General features: G+C 43.5%; 1 protein-coding gene across 4 annotated transcripts; it reads right to left on the bottom strand.

Annotated features, from left to right (window-relative positions):
* Positions 1 to 257: 257 nt before the first annotated feature.
* hnrnpa3 (heterogeneous nuclear ribonucleoprotein A3) lies at positions 258 to 6,753 on the bottom strand. Of its 4 annotated transcripts, none has more exons than XM_079731954.1 (11): positions 6,706 to 6,753; positions 5,938 to 6,060; positions 5,694 to 5,840; positions 5,214 to 5,424; positions 4,770 to 4,859; positions 4,595 to 4,660; positions 4,390 to 4,449; positions 3,905 to 4,045; positions 3,632 to 3,778; positions 3,379 to 3,483; positions 258 to 3,279 (listed from the first exon to the last, which is right to left on the bottom strand). In XM_079731954.1, the coding sequence occupies exons 1-10, from the start codon at positions 6,709 to 6,711 to the stop codon at positions 3,398 to 3,400; spliced, it is 1,077 nt and encodes a 358-aa protein (XP_079588080.1). In that variant the 5' UTR covers positions 6,712 to 6,753; the 3' UTR covers positions 258 to 3,279; positions 3,379 to 3,397. The 4 variants fall into 4 exon arrangements, with proteins under 4 accessions (XP_079588080.1, XP_079588082.1, XP_079588081.1 ...); XM_079731956.1 differs by having other exon boundaries at positions 3,641 to 3,778; XM_079731955.1 differs by having other exon boundaries at positions 4,595 to 4,654.
* Positions 6,754 to 13,214: the final 6,461 nt, after the last annotated feature.

The following is a 13,214-nucleotide window of genomic DNA, read 5'->3' as shown; positions in this document are numbered from 1 at the left end:
CATATTGGATTAAATGTATTGTCGTAGAACATCACAATAGGTTTCATGTTTTAGTTAAGTTTATAAACTGATGTCTACGCAGTTCACAGAAGTAGCAGTTGACATTAAAAAAGCATTATCAATTAGATATTGATTTTATTCAGCTAGCTAGTGAAAACGTTTGCTAGGGAAGTAACACTAGCTATTGTAGTCCGGTCGAATCCACGTTGGTGTGAATTGTAAGAGAAGGAGGAGGAACCACACAGACAGAATGGTAATCAAATGAAGATGGAAACTTTTAATCAAAGTTTATTCTTGACATTTACTGCAGAAAATGGAAAAATCCTGCCCATTTAAAAAAAAATAAACATCAAAAACATGTTGGCCTCAGCCCTCATCCCTGAACTCAACACTGCGTATTACAACACAAATTATGACTAAAAAACATGACTAATTGTCATAAATATAATTGATTATATAAACCCTTGTGAATAGCCTAGTGTAATAATAATAGCCAATAAGTGCAGTCATTTCCTCAGTGGGCCTTATATGAGTAACTTGTGAACAATAAATATACAGGTGTGATAATATGGAGATCACTTTGAATTTAAGGATTTTGCTGGTTGGCTAAGACCCATAGCCAGGGCAATTTGGTCTATGTCCTTTGACAACACCCCTTGGAAATCTAAAATGAACTTGGAGGTTTCAGAATAATATGAATTTGTGAATTTTTCAGGCGGTGTTGGGCTATAGATGCCATATTGCTGTGATGCAAGGCAACCATGATTTTCCACATTGACAAACTGAGCCGTTGGTGAGCCATTGACATCAATTCTTTGTTCAAGCGAGTGTTTGAGCAGCACCTACAGCAGTGTCTTTGTTTTTTACAACACCCATCAGTGCATACAAACTGCCCTGGCTAGATTGTTTCGTGATAACACACCACCGCAATGCTGACGGCGGTTAGTATTCTGAGCGAGGAAAGTTAGTGACTGTTAAGCTACCAACTGAACGCTGTATTAAGAATTCAGGTATGATAACTAAACAATGACAAAAGAAACCATTACCATCCACACAAATATCCCAATGCACGTATTCTTAAAAAAACAGAACCACAATGTCACATTTCAATGACTGCCTCCATTTTGGTTGTATAAGAGCATAGGAATGTTATGGTAGTAATTGCATGTTGGTCGCTGTTTAGCAATTATTTTGTCATGTGAGAGACTGGCGTTTATAAGACGTGGCAAACTATGTTACAGAATAGTTATGTTGATTTAGGGTTACAGTCCTAGAACTCTCTCGGGAAATCACAAGATGGAGGAGTATCGCCTAACAAAATAAAGCTCATAATGCATTCTGATGTACAAGCCCTATAGGCAAAACCACCAAGCCAGGGCAGTTCGTTTGGGCTTACATGTGTTGAACAAACCCAAGATAAAGGATATGGGAACTGCAAAAATACTAGTTTGGAAGACTAAGGATGTCAATAGCTCACCTACTGCCTAATTTTGTAACATGCGTACATCCTCTGGGATTAGTTGAACATAATTCATGGCTGGTAACATGTTGACAGACATTGTCAGTAACCTTGGGTCTGAACAAACCCTCCAAATCCTTTAAACCCTTTGATTCATCAACCTGTGTGCCTTGCTGCATTCAAATGTCACCCTTGGCCTACATCCTGTTTTTATTTGAATCCAGCTACCTTCTGGCTTTCCATATCTTCCGGTCAGAATATATAACACATACAGTAGAGTTGGAACAGTGTTGTCTTTGAGGCAGAACCTGTAGTATGACGTACAAAAGCTGTTTTCGTTGCCGGCTTTTAAACAAATAAGTATGGAGCATAATTGCATGTCCACCTACTGGGTCTGCCATTAAAGACAACAGCACTCCATAGAGAACATTCCCCGTTCAGGGAGTGGCAGTGAATAGTTGGCAACCTTGCATAATATTTTGAAAAACAAATCTTACCCATCCAGTACCTTCCTTGTTATCAGGTCTTTACAGATTTTCATGAAGAGAATTCCTCTTTCCATATCTGCAAATCAAGCAAAGCAGTTACTCTTACCTGGTCCATCTTCCCAAGCAAGCTTTAGTGAAATACTCACTCCCTTCTCTTCTGTAACGTCTGAACTCTAGAATGTGGAAAACTGCAGTATTCTGACTGCAATGTGTCCAGGTACTAGTCTTTCTTCGCTAGCATCGGCTGTCGAAAGGGTTAGCTAGCCTTGGAAAAAAATGGACGCTCACTACCGGGGCCACGACACTGCAATCTTTTCTCCATTGGCGGTGTGCTTGATGCTGCCTTCTCTCTGTCTCAACATGCTGTCTGGTCCACTGCGCTGGGGCTGAAGAGGTCCTGTCTGCAATCTTCCACACTAGCGATGCTGAGGACCACTTGGAGGAGTTCCTGGCTGTTACACTCCTACTGGCTCAACACTTGAACATGTGAAGTCTGCGGGCCCTTGCCTGAGGACTCTACTCAAAACTCCCTTGTCCTCCAACCGGGTTCAAATGAATAAAAAAATACATGTGGAAAACAAAACTGTTTTTTTTGGGGGACAAAAACTTAATTTTGTATACCTCATAATTACAAGGTATGGACAAAGAAATTAATACACTTCTGATGAGCTTTTTGCTGATCCAATGACGCACTGAACTTCATGGCACTTTACTAGACAATTTTATTTGTTTTCTACTTCTCAAAATACTTGAACAATCTAGAATTCTGCTTTCTGTGTACAAGTATAGTGAAAGATCCCTTATTTCTAATTCAGACTGTTTGCAGACACGACACACTAAAAGGAAATACATAATCTGCTTCAAATACAAAATCAAAATACACGCTTCAACTCAGAATTCATAAAAACTTCAACAAAACGTATACTTTTCTACGTAAAAGGGTGTATGTCTAAACCATAGTTGACAAATAGGTTGATTTAAAAGGCATACGAGCAGAAATCTAATCTACAGGAAAAAGAAAAGAAATAAAAATGATATAGGGAACTGACTTTAGATGTAAAAATAAAAAAAGGATATTTTTTCCTCATACCATAGGCACAATACATACACTTCAGATGCACAGAAGGAAAGAAAAACGTTGAGAAAGGGAAGATCTAACACAAGTACGGAAAGGTATCATCTACACTTCTTCACCAAAGTCCTTTGTTTTTCGCCAATTACATCTCCCATTTAGCTGTGGTTCTGTGTCTGACTCACTGCCTCAATGTAACCTGCAGCTGGCCTGACAATTCCTTTGCTCACCTCCTCGCCTCTCCTGCTAAGAACTGAAGCCTGTTGAATGGATACAGGATAAAACAAAGTTAATCTACGCTTTACCGGTGCACTCTGTACTCTTTGTGTGATCAGGGTCCGGGCAGACAGTGAACTTACCAGGGGGTCAGTCACACGGCTAATATCGCCGGGAGCCGTAGCCTCCTCCGCTACTGCCTCCACCACTACCACCTCCTCCACCACCACCCCCAGAGCCATATCCACCTAGGAAAAACAAACAGTGTTCATTGACATGTATATTTTCAATGCAGGATCTGTCACACAACCTGCCATGCAGGTGAAACTACAATGTAGAATGTTTTATTAAGGATGCTTAACCTCCGTCTTATCCAAGGTCATCCTATTGTCCAACCTGTCTCACCTCCATATGGTCCACTCGAGTTTCTACCAAAGTTGCCACCCTTCATCGGTCCGTAATTGGACTGGCCTCCACTGTAGTTTCCAAAGTCATTGTAATTCCCACCTCCTCCTCCTCCTCCTCCACCGCTGCCAAAGTTTCCTGAGAGTGACGAGAGTTCGATTTCAACAAAGCCTAGCGCTTCCACTTCCGGTGTAAGATGAATCAACGATGGCAGCCGAAAAAGAACTAAGGATATCGATTAAGATGGTAAACTGGAGGAGGCACCTCCATCGTTGTAGCCGTCGTTGTATCCACCTCCGCCGAAGCCCCCACCCTGGTTCCCATATCCGGGACCTCCACCCCCATAACCCCCTCCTCCACCGCCTCCGCGGCCACCGCCGAAACCACCTCCACCGTAGTTTCCACCTGGACCACAAAACAGGGTTCACAAACATTTGTAGTCGGGATTTTAAAACTTGTTTTCGAGAAGATCAAACGCCATAACTCATTTCTTAAGAGTCAACTGAAGTCAACTTATAATGCCCTATGAAAATCTTCTAGGTAAAAAGAAGTGTTGATGAAACTATGTTTTTTTTTTTTTTTGCATCTGTCAAAACGATTGTTTGAGGGAACACCCAAATCAGAACTAAAGATTCAGGGGAGAACCTGAACTACAGGCAAATAGCGAAGAGATAAGCAGATTAATCTTTTGACTGTTCTTAAGTGGACGGAAGCACTGCCTTTGACTGTCGCTAAACCTGACTGCTTACCATCACCATATCCATCGTATCCGTCTCCGCCATAACCACCACGCCCTCCACCGTAGCCACCTGCAGAACAAGGCGTTACCGTCGGTCACCTAAAAACACTGAACTAGGTAGGTGTGTGTGTGTGTGTGTGTGTGTGTGTGTGTGTGTGTGTGTGTGTGTGTGTGTGTGTGTGTGTGTGTGTGTGTGTGTAAAGGCAGGTCCTTACCTCTGAAGTTACCACCTCCATAATTACCACCCCTGTCCATGAAGTTTCCGGAACCACCACCTCGACCGGTAATGAGAAGAGACTTTCTTTAGACAAAGTCCCTAACATGACACGAGGTCAACACGTTGAAATAGCCCCTGGAAAGTCGGGGCACTACTGGTGTACGGATACTCACTGCGCTGGTTGGACACTGCGTTCATCTCTTGTTTTGACAGGGCTTTCCTCACCTCGCAGTTGTAAGAGTTGATGGTGTGGTATTTCTGGACTGTAAAAACAACCGGAAAGCACAATGTGAGACTTTAATAAAATAATATTCAGATTTAGCAGTATTTGCAAAAACAAATGTTATAAATCTAGATTTTTTGAATTGCGGGAGGATTTCGTGCTATCATGTCACCTCACCTTACATTCCAATGAGTTCATCCAGACTTTACCCCAGAGGGAATCAAACTCCTAATACAGCAGTATTAATGCCTTACTCTACATGTCGGGGAAGACAGTAAATCAAACCACACGCCCTGCAGTTTGAATGCCTTGTTTGACTAACGCTAAACAGGACAGCTTAAGTCCTTTTCCAACGCGTTAGTCATGGTAGGTCCGACGATCACACCAAACCTACCGACTATTTTGTCCACGGTGTCGTGGTCGTCGAAGGTGACGAAGCAGAAGCCCCTCCTCTTCCCCGTGGAGCGCTCCTCCATGATCTCCACGCACTCGATGCGGCCGTACTTCTCAAAGTACTCCTGGATGTGGTACTCCTCCGTATCCTCCTTGATGCCCCCCACGAAGATCTTCTTCACCGTCAGATGGGCGCCGGGTCTGCAGGAGTCCTGAAACAGACCAGACGATACGATGTGGGGAGTTAGTTAGCTGTGAAGCCCTTGGAGACTACCTTTGGGTTAAATTAGGGTTTTGTTCATCAGTCCAAGATCCAATCGGGGATCCACAGCGGAAGAACAAGACAGTAACATTAATTTAAAAAAGAGGGAGACGTTTCCTGTATGGAATCCTCTGCTCACTTCAATACGTTACAAGTAGACATCACAAATTGTATGGGTATGGAAAACAATACGTTGATGCAGCTTAACAGCTTGTTTACCTCTCGGGAAACGGCCCTCTTCGGCTCCACCACCCTCCCGTCCACTTTGTGCGGTCGGGCACTCATGGCCTCATCCACCTCGCTCCCGTTGGAGTACGTTACGAAGCCGAAACCTCGGGATCGCTTGCTGTTGGGATCCCTCATCACCTGCAGGACAACAAACATCCATTATTGCATTTATCCGCCTTAGGCTACCCCTAACCAATATTGGCCTCTTCGCCCATACGGCCCACATTGTACATACCACGCAGTCTGTAAGCGTTCCCCATTGCTCAAAATGGGCCCTCAAGCTTTCTTCAGTGGTTTCAAAACTCAGACCGCCGATGAACAGCTTCCTGAGCTGCTCAGGTTCCTTGGAATCACGACACTGGAAATGTATGCGAGAAAAACACGAGTTATTACATTTTTTTTGAGAACGGGGGGGCAATTAGCGCTCGTTGATTGTGCGTTTAACATGGCTATCCAGCTCAATGCTCGGGGCGAGCAAGCTAAATAAACACAAGGGTGATTCATTTAACTGTTACAACAGGGGTCAACTCGGGGATGGTCGTTAGCTACTGTGTAAATTGGACAGCGGCCTGTCAGTCTATCAAGATCAGGCCCAAGCAGGACTGGATCTGGTCCAGGACACCCGTCTTCCCTTTATCTGAACACCGCGTCTGTCGCATAGAGATACCCCGGCTTGGCTTTAAACTCAGCGGGTTTATACTAAGCATACGGCCACAACAGCATGACAAAGTCCATGCATATGCATGTTCATCCCGGTGGTATAACGTGAAGGGTCGGCCCCTTTGTACGCTTCGCCGAGGCGGACGATGCTAACATGCTAAGCTAAATTACACGGCGCTTATGACGCCTGACCTGCTGCGAGAAATAACACCACAGAACCGGCCAATTCGGCCATCGTTAAACATATATAAGGCATGCATTATGAGCTATTCGTTACAACTGGTAGGTCATGTAATAGTTTCCTTGACATTACGCAATATGAAAATAATTGAGAGAGAATCACCTCCATTTCGTGGACGACTACAGGCGTAGAGCGGAACAGATCACGTGACGAGAACGCCCTAGTCCCGCGAGAACACAACGCGATTTCGTATCTACATTATTGGCTTCTCTGCTAATGCAGTTAGTGCGTCTATGGTTTGTACTCAATATTTTTGACCACGAATATATATATATATATATATATACACACATTTAATTATAATTCAGTGTATAAGAATGAATAACCATGGACATACACTGCGCAATATATTAACATGTATGAGCTTACATGTATTTTCTTAACGATAGATTTCGAGTCCTCAAATCATTATCCCGTGAACAATGGTTGTTAGTACCATCTACTGGTAAAAGAGTATTATCACAGAATATTCATCAAATTGCCATTTGTGTTGACTCAATCAGGGCAACATGTCCTCTACAATTTGCCAACAATGTAGATTTGTGCATTTTTTTAAACCAAGTTCAGTTGGCTGGATGATTACACTATTAGGAACTTTATGTATTATTTATCTAGCGTAATTACGATAGTTTAAGATTTCATAAACAGTATTTTGGGCCGAATATAAGGCCTTTCAGTAGGCCCTATTTGACAGTACAGCACTCAGCATCAAGATCCATCCGTTTCAGCTACTGCTTGTGTTGGAATGAAGTTGGAGCGTGCTCACACAGTATTGCAGTAGTTTCATTTAATAAAACTGGATTCAATTATCAGAACATAAAATGAACATATTACAAGACTGGTATTAAGTAATAATCTTTCTTGGTGTTAATGCATTTTTTGTCTTAAGTTAGACCTCTCTTGTTTGATTGATTGAACATGATCTATGTGCCAGACCTAGCAGAAGCTTGTGGAAGCTGACCAGTCTCTTTAAATTTACGACTGTTTTATGGCTTAGACAATATCTGTCATTAACTTTATTATAGTGTGCAAGAAAAATACTGCCCTAATAAAAAAGATATGTTTTACGGACACCATTAGCGATGACTATTTATTATGGGTGCACAGTTCAAAATTAAGGAACTGTTTCATATTGGGTTTGGTCTATTTTAGTCTTCTGCAGATTGTGGCGAATACATTGATCTTATCAGTATTTTGGAGGGGATTACTTCATCAGCAGTTTGTGCCAACTATTCGTCTTGTTTGAACTCTTACAGTTGTCGTAAAAATTGCCCACTAAATTAGCGTTTAAAAATGCCCTTTTATCCACATTATTTAATTAAGAGTTGAATTGTATGAATTCATCTATCTGTCTGTGTCTGTGTGTCTCTGTCTGTCTGTCTGTCTGTCTGTCTGTCTGTCTGTCTGTCTGTCTAATTATCTATCTATCTATCTATCTATCTATTTATCTATCTATCTATCTATCTATCTAGCTATCTATCTAGCTATCTATATAGTATCCATTTAGCTTATGGTATTGTTTGTTATTTTTCAAGAAAAAAATCATTGCCATCACACTGACGAATTGTTGTTAGACCCCACTGCTCTGCTGAGGTAAATATATTTCTGCACTGATGCACATAAACAAACAAAATATAAATTGCAACATTTACGCCTTCATTACAAGTGTAACGGCCGGCCTCAGGTCTGTAAGTCTGTAGGCTATTAAACAGCAGTGGCGACCGGTGGATTCAGGAGTAACGCTCTGATATGGAGCCTGAGGCATCCCCCCCCCCCCCCCCCCCCCCCCCCCCCCCCACACACACACACACGCACACGCACACACACACACACACACACACACACACACACACACACACACACACACACACACACACACACACACACACACACACACATACACACCGCAATCTACACAGGTACCTGTCCTCGGACACTCGCACACTAATGGGAATAACACAAACTCCTTTTCATTGTTAAAATAGGTTACTAATTATGCATATTAGCATATTATGTGATCTTTTATTTCGTTTTCATTTTCAGTTATTAATGAGGATTCTCTACTTTTCGTCTTTAATTTTCCCGTCATCCAATACATGAACTACAAGCTACTATTAAAATATTAAATATGATGTTTATTTTTATGCACAAACAATAAATAGCAACCCTTTTTGTTTTTTAAGATGTCACATAAACAAACAGTTGTTCTCAAAGTAGATTAAACTAGTATGATTGTTCTTCATCAAATATAGGTCCTCCCATCTGCAGATTTCACATAAAAATATCCAATATAGTTTTCTGCAATGACAAGTGAATGATGCAATTATCTTCTGAGATGGGTGCTGACATCCTTGTCTAAAAGGAAGCACTTAGCACCAGAGTTAAATAATTAACATGTTTTATACCCATTTTAAACCTTCAAATTATGGTTCACCGTATATCTAATAGTTTGAAACATTGACGAGAATCCTGTCAGCAAAAAAGATCCCTTTCGGTAAATCTTTAGCACCCTGTACATCCATAGGTGTCCCCGGTGGCAAATCGTGTCTGAGGCTCAGTTGTCACCGACTGTTTAGGTTATCCTTGCATGCGGGCAATTTAAATGTGCAAGCGATATTCAAAATACTTATTTTGTCAACATCCTTGGAACAAGTAATATCGACATAAGAAAAGTATGATTTTTGATTTGCGAGGGACTAACAATAGGACAGTAGATGATGCTGAATGATGAGTTTTGAATTAATTTTAATGACAAGTTGAGGACAGTAGGGGGCGCCGTGTAGCCTTATAAGCTCTCACAGTCGGGCTGCCACAAGATGGGAAACAATGTAATTTAAGCGAAACATTTTTGATACTATCTGTGTGCACACGCAAGCCTTGCAGTTATTATGACCAATCAAATATTTATATTAGGCTATATATTGAATAAGGATATACCTTGGGGCATGAATTATCGAAGGTGCTTGTAACCATAAAACCTATACTCCGAATATCCTATATCTATTTTTTTTTCTCAAAACTGCCAATTTCCCGACACCTAAAATCACAAATTCATTTTACAACTATAGTGGTAGGGCCTATAGCTATAGCCAAAAAGTCATATTATCTCCTTCAAAATATATTCAGGATCTCTAGCCTGTTTTAATTTAGACAGTTGTCAGTATCCGCTAGATGGCGCTATTGTCCATGAAAACATGGGCCTCTCCATCCTCACGTCATTTTATTAATGTCAAACGATTTTTCCTAGACGCTAAACCAGCCTATCGTTTCCCCTTCCTGTCACTCATGGCAGATTGCGAGCCAATGCCCAAAGCCACCAGAAGTAATATAGAGTAGTTCATACGCATCTGCTGCTGCTGTTTATATTATTTTGTTAAACAGTCATTAAATATTATGTATGGCTCCTGTCCCCGAACTTTATTTTAGGGGCCCGTTCATGTGTGTTGATTTCAAATACGCCACACACCCATTGCCGGTGGAGCAAAGGGGGTTTCGACCTTGTCCTAAAGAAACGTCGACGTGTTTCATAAAGGAAGCCATCCTGTCATAACCCGGAGCGGGCAGACGGACGTACGTAAGTGGAAACGGTGAGGAAATGGATATTCAGAGCTGGGGATCCAGAGAGTCAATCGAGTCACAGACACCACCTTTTCGCATGCAAAGTACAAAGCAAACCTCACACACGAGTGTTGACCAGGATCCCTCTCTGAGGAATTCAGAGAACGAACAATTCATAGCATCTGTTTCCTTTTCACTTGAAGAGAGGAAACTGAGTGTAAATCACACCAAACATAAATAGAATCAGCATTCAATTTACAGGAGCTAAAGTTTGCCACATTGGCCTTGTAGTTGGGGATTTCTGTTCTCTCCTTCTCTGTTGATCCATGCACTGCAATGCGGTTAGATTTAGAAGTATGTTATCCAGTTTCACTATAAATATGAACACAATGTAGTGCATTGTGAAATGTATTTACCAGAGTTGGATTATTTTGAGTAAAGGGCTTATTAAAATATGAATTACTCCCCTCAGGCTTAAACAAATTATAGTTATTTTTCACACTGGCTGCACCCATAGGAGATACAGAATGCAATGTTAAGTAAAGTATCCTCATTTAATGAAGAATTATAACAACAAGGACATAGGCCTACATGGCGGAAAAATAATGTTTTTCAACATGTCAACCCTTTGTCAAAGCTTAATGTTTTAATTGACTGTTCCTTTTAACTTGATAAATATGGGCCCACTTTAAAGTTCAGCACCAAGAGTCTCTGGGATAAGCTCTGCATGCAACTTCTGCCATGTATGAATGTTTTTTCAGTTTATTTTGTTTCTTCTTGTTGTTTCTTATTCTTTCTTTCTTTCTTTCTTTCTTTCTTTCTTTCTTTCTTTCTTTCTTTCTTTCTTTCTTTTGTTCTTTCTTTCTTTCGTTCGTTCGTTCTTTCTTTCTTTCTTTCTTTCTTTCTTTCTTTCTTTCTTTCTTTCTTTCTTTCTTTCTTTCTTTCTTTCTTTCTTTCTTTCTTTCTTTCCTTCACCCTGCTTCCCAGTAGCCGTGCCCTTCCTCCTCTCCTCTCCCCTCCCCTCCTCCTCTCAGCAGTAGACAGAGGGGTAGGTTACAGTAACAGTTAAATACACCGGCCTATTGATGTTCAGGGAAGACAGCCAGATAGCCAGGGCCTGTAGTAAAAGAAAACCTTTATTTACAGCCCTCCGCGCGCAGCAACAGAGGAATGCTGTGTTTCCCTCTGGTGCTAATTGACTGCTGGCAGTAGCCGCACCCTGGGTCCTCTGCCCTGAGCCGCTGGCCCTCCCTAAGGTAATAACCAGCTCTGTTCTCTGTCTCCACCCCGTCCTCGCTGGTCCCCGCTTCTATGGCCACCGTAAAGAAGTATTCCTCAGGAGTGTGTAATGAAATGAGAGTCCCCTGGATGTCTTGTAGTACTGGCTGGCTCTGGGTATTTCTGTTTACTTCTGGGTGTTAGCGGGGGTGGTTCTGCTGCGGTGGCCCCAGATATTTATATTCACAGCACTCGGAGCCTGACGATGCTACACTGCGGCTAGCTCCTGTTAGCTGGCTAGTTCCCGTTAGCTGGCTAGCTCCTGTTAGCTGGCTAGCTCCTGTTAGCTGGCTAGCTCCCATTAGCTGGTTGTGTGCGGTCCTCTCCTAGTGTTTACCGTCTCCCTGGGCGACCAGCAGCACATGGGAGGAGAGGGAGAGAGGGAGGGAGGGAAGGAGAGGGAGACAGAGAGAGAGAGAGGGGAGGAGAGAGGGAGACAGAGAGGAGGAGAGGGAGAGAGAGAGAGAGGGGGGGGGGGGAGAGAGAGGGAGACAGAGGAGGAGAGGGAGAGAGAGAGAGAGAGGGGAAGAGAGAGGGAGACAGAGAGGAGGAGAGGGAGGGAGAGAGAGAGAGAGGGGAAGAGAGAGAGAGAGAGAAAGAGGGGAAGAGAGAGAGCGAGAGATAGAGAGAGAGAGGGGAAGAGAGGAGGAGAGGGAGAGAGGCGGAGAGAGGTTGAAAGAGTGAGAGAGAGCAAGTGAAAGGAGGAGAGAAACAGAGAGAGGGTGAGAGAGAGGAGGAGAGAAACAGAGAGAGAGGAGGAGAGGAGGGGAGAAACAGAGAGAGAGGAGGAGAGGAGGGGAGGGGGAGAGGGGTGTGGGGGGGGTCAGGCGTGGGAGGTGAGGGAAACCTGTCCCCCCCCCCCCTTCCCTAATTTTTGTGTACCGGCTACAAACGAGCATAAAAGTGCTGCTTTCACGGTTTTCCGCGGCGGCGGCTGCGGCAGCGCCCCCCCGACATTGAGCCCCCCGGCAGCAGGAGACAAAGGGCTGGCTCGAGGATGATGAAGCCCCGAGCCGCGCCGGAGGGCAGGTGTTTCCTGTGTTCCCAGGGGGGGGGCCGGGGGTGGGGCTTCACCTGCCTTCCACCGGGCCCACCGTGATGGATCGATGGAGACGCGACTGACTCAGCACTTCAACGGCTCTACCTGGGATTAGAGCTCCGAGGACCTGATTGAAACCCACTGTCATCCCACCAACAATAACACGCATCCATCTTCGGAGGGCCAACCGCCTCCCCCCTCCCCCCCCCCCCCCCCCCCGGTGCCTCTCGCCATCACAGAGAATGATTGCAGCGTTGATGATGCGCCTTCCATTGGACGGGAAGCAGCGGCCACATACAGGCGGACATGTCGTCTAATGGCGCCGTTTGGATACAGTAAACACTATCTGCATCCCCGTCCACGGGCTGAGGAATGACCTTTGCGGCCGGGGATTCAATGTTCCGCCGTGCCTCTACACACACGGAAATGCTGGTGCACAAACACACACACGCACACGCGTACATGCATGCATAAAACACACGCGTACATGTGCGCACAATCGCACACACACGCACAGACATAAATACATACATACATACATACACATGCAGACATACACACATGCATACATACATACATACACACACGCACACGCTCGCACACACATACACACACACACGCACACACAGACACACATATATATATATATATATATATATATATATATATATGCGTACACGCACACACATGCATGTGTGCACCTGCAGTGCACTTGTAGAAACAAAGATCCTGATTT

The sequence above is a fragment of the Pollachius pollachius genome (assembly GCF_949987615.1).
Source record: "Pollachius pollachius genome assembly, chromosome: 3".
Lineage (NCBI taxonomy): Eukaryota > Metazoa > Chordata > Actinopteri > Gadiformes > Gadidae > Pollachius > Pollachius pollachius.
The sequence above is the reverse complement of the archived record's forward strand: the minus strand, read 5'-3'. Positions and strand labels throughout refer to the sequence as shown.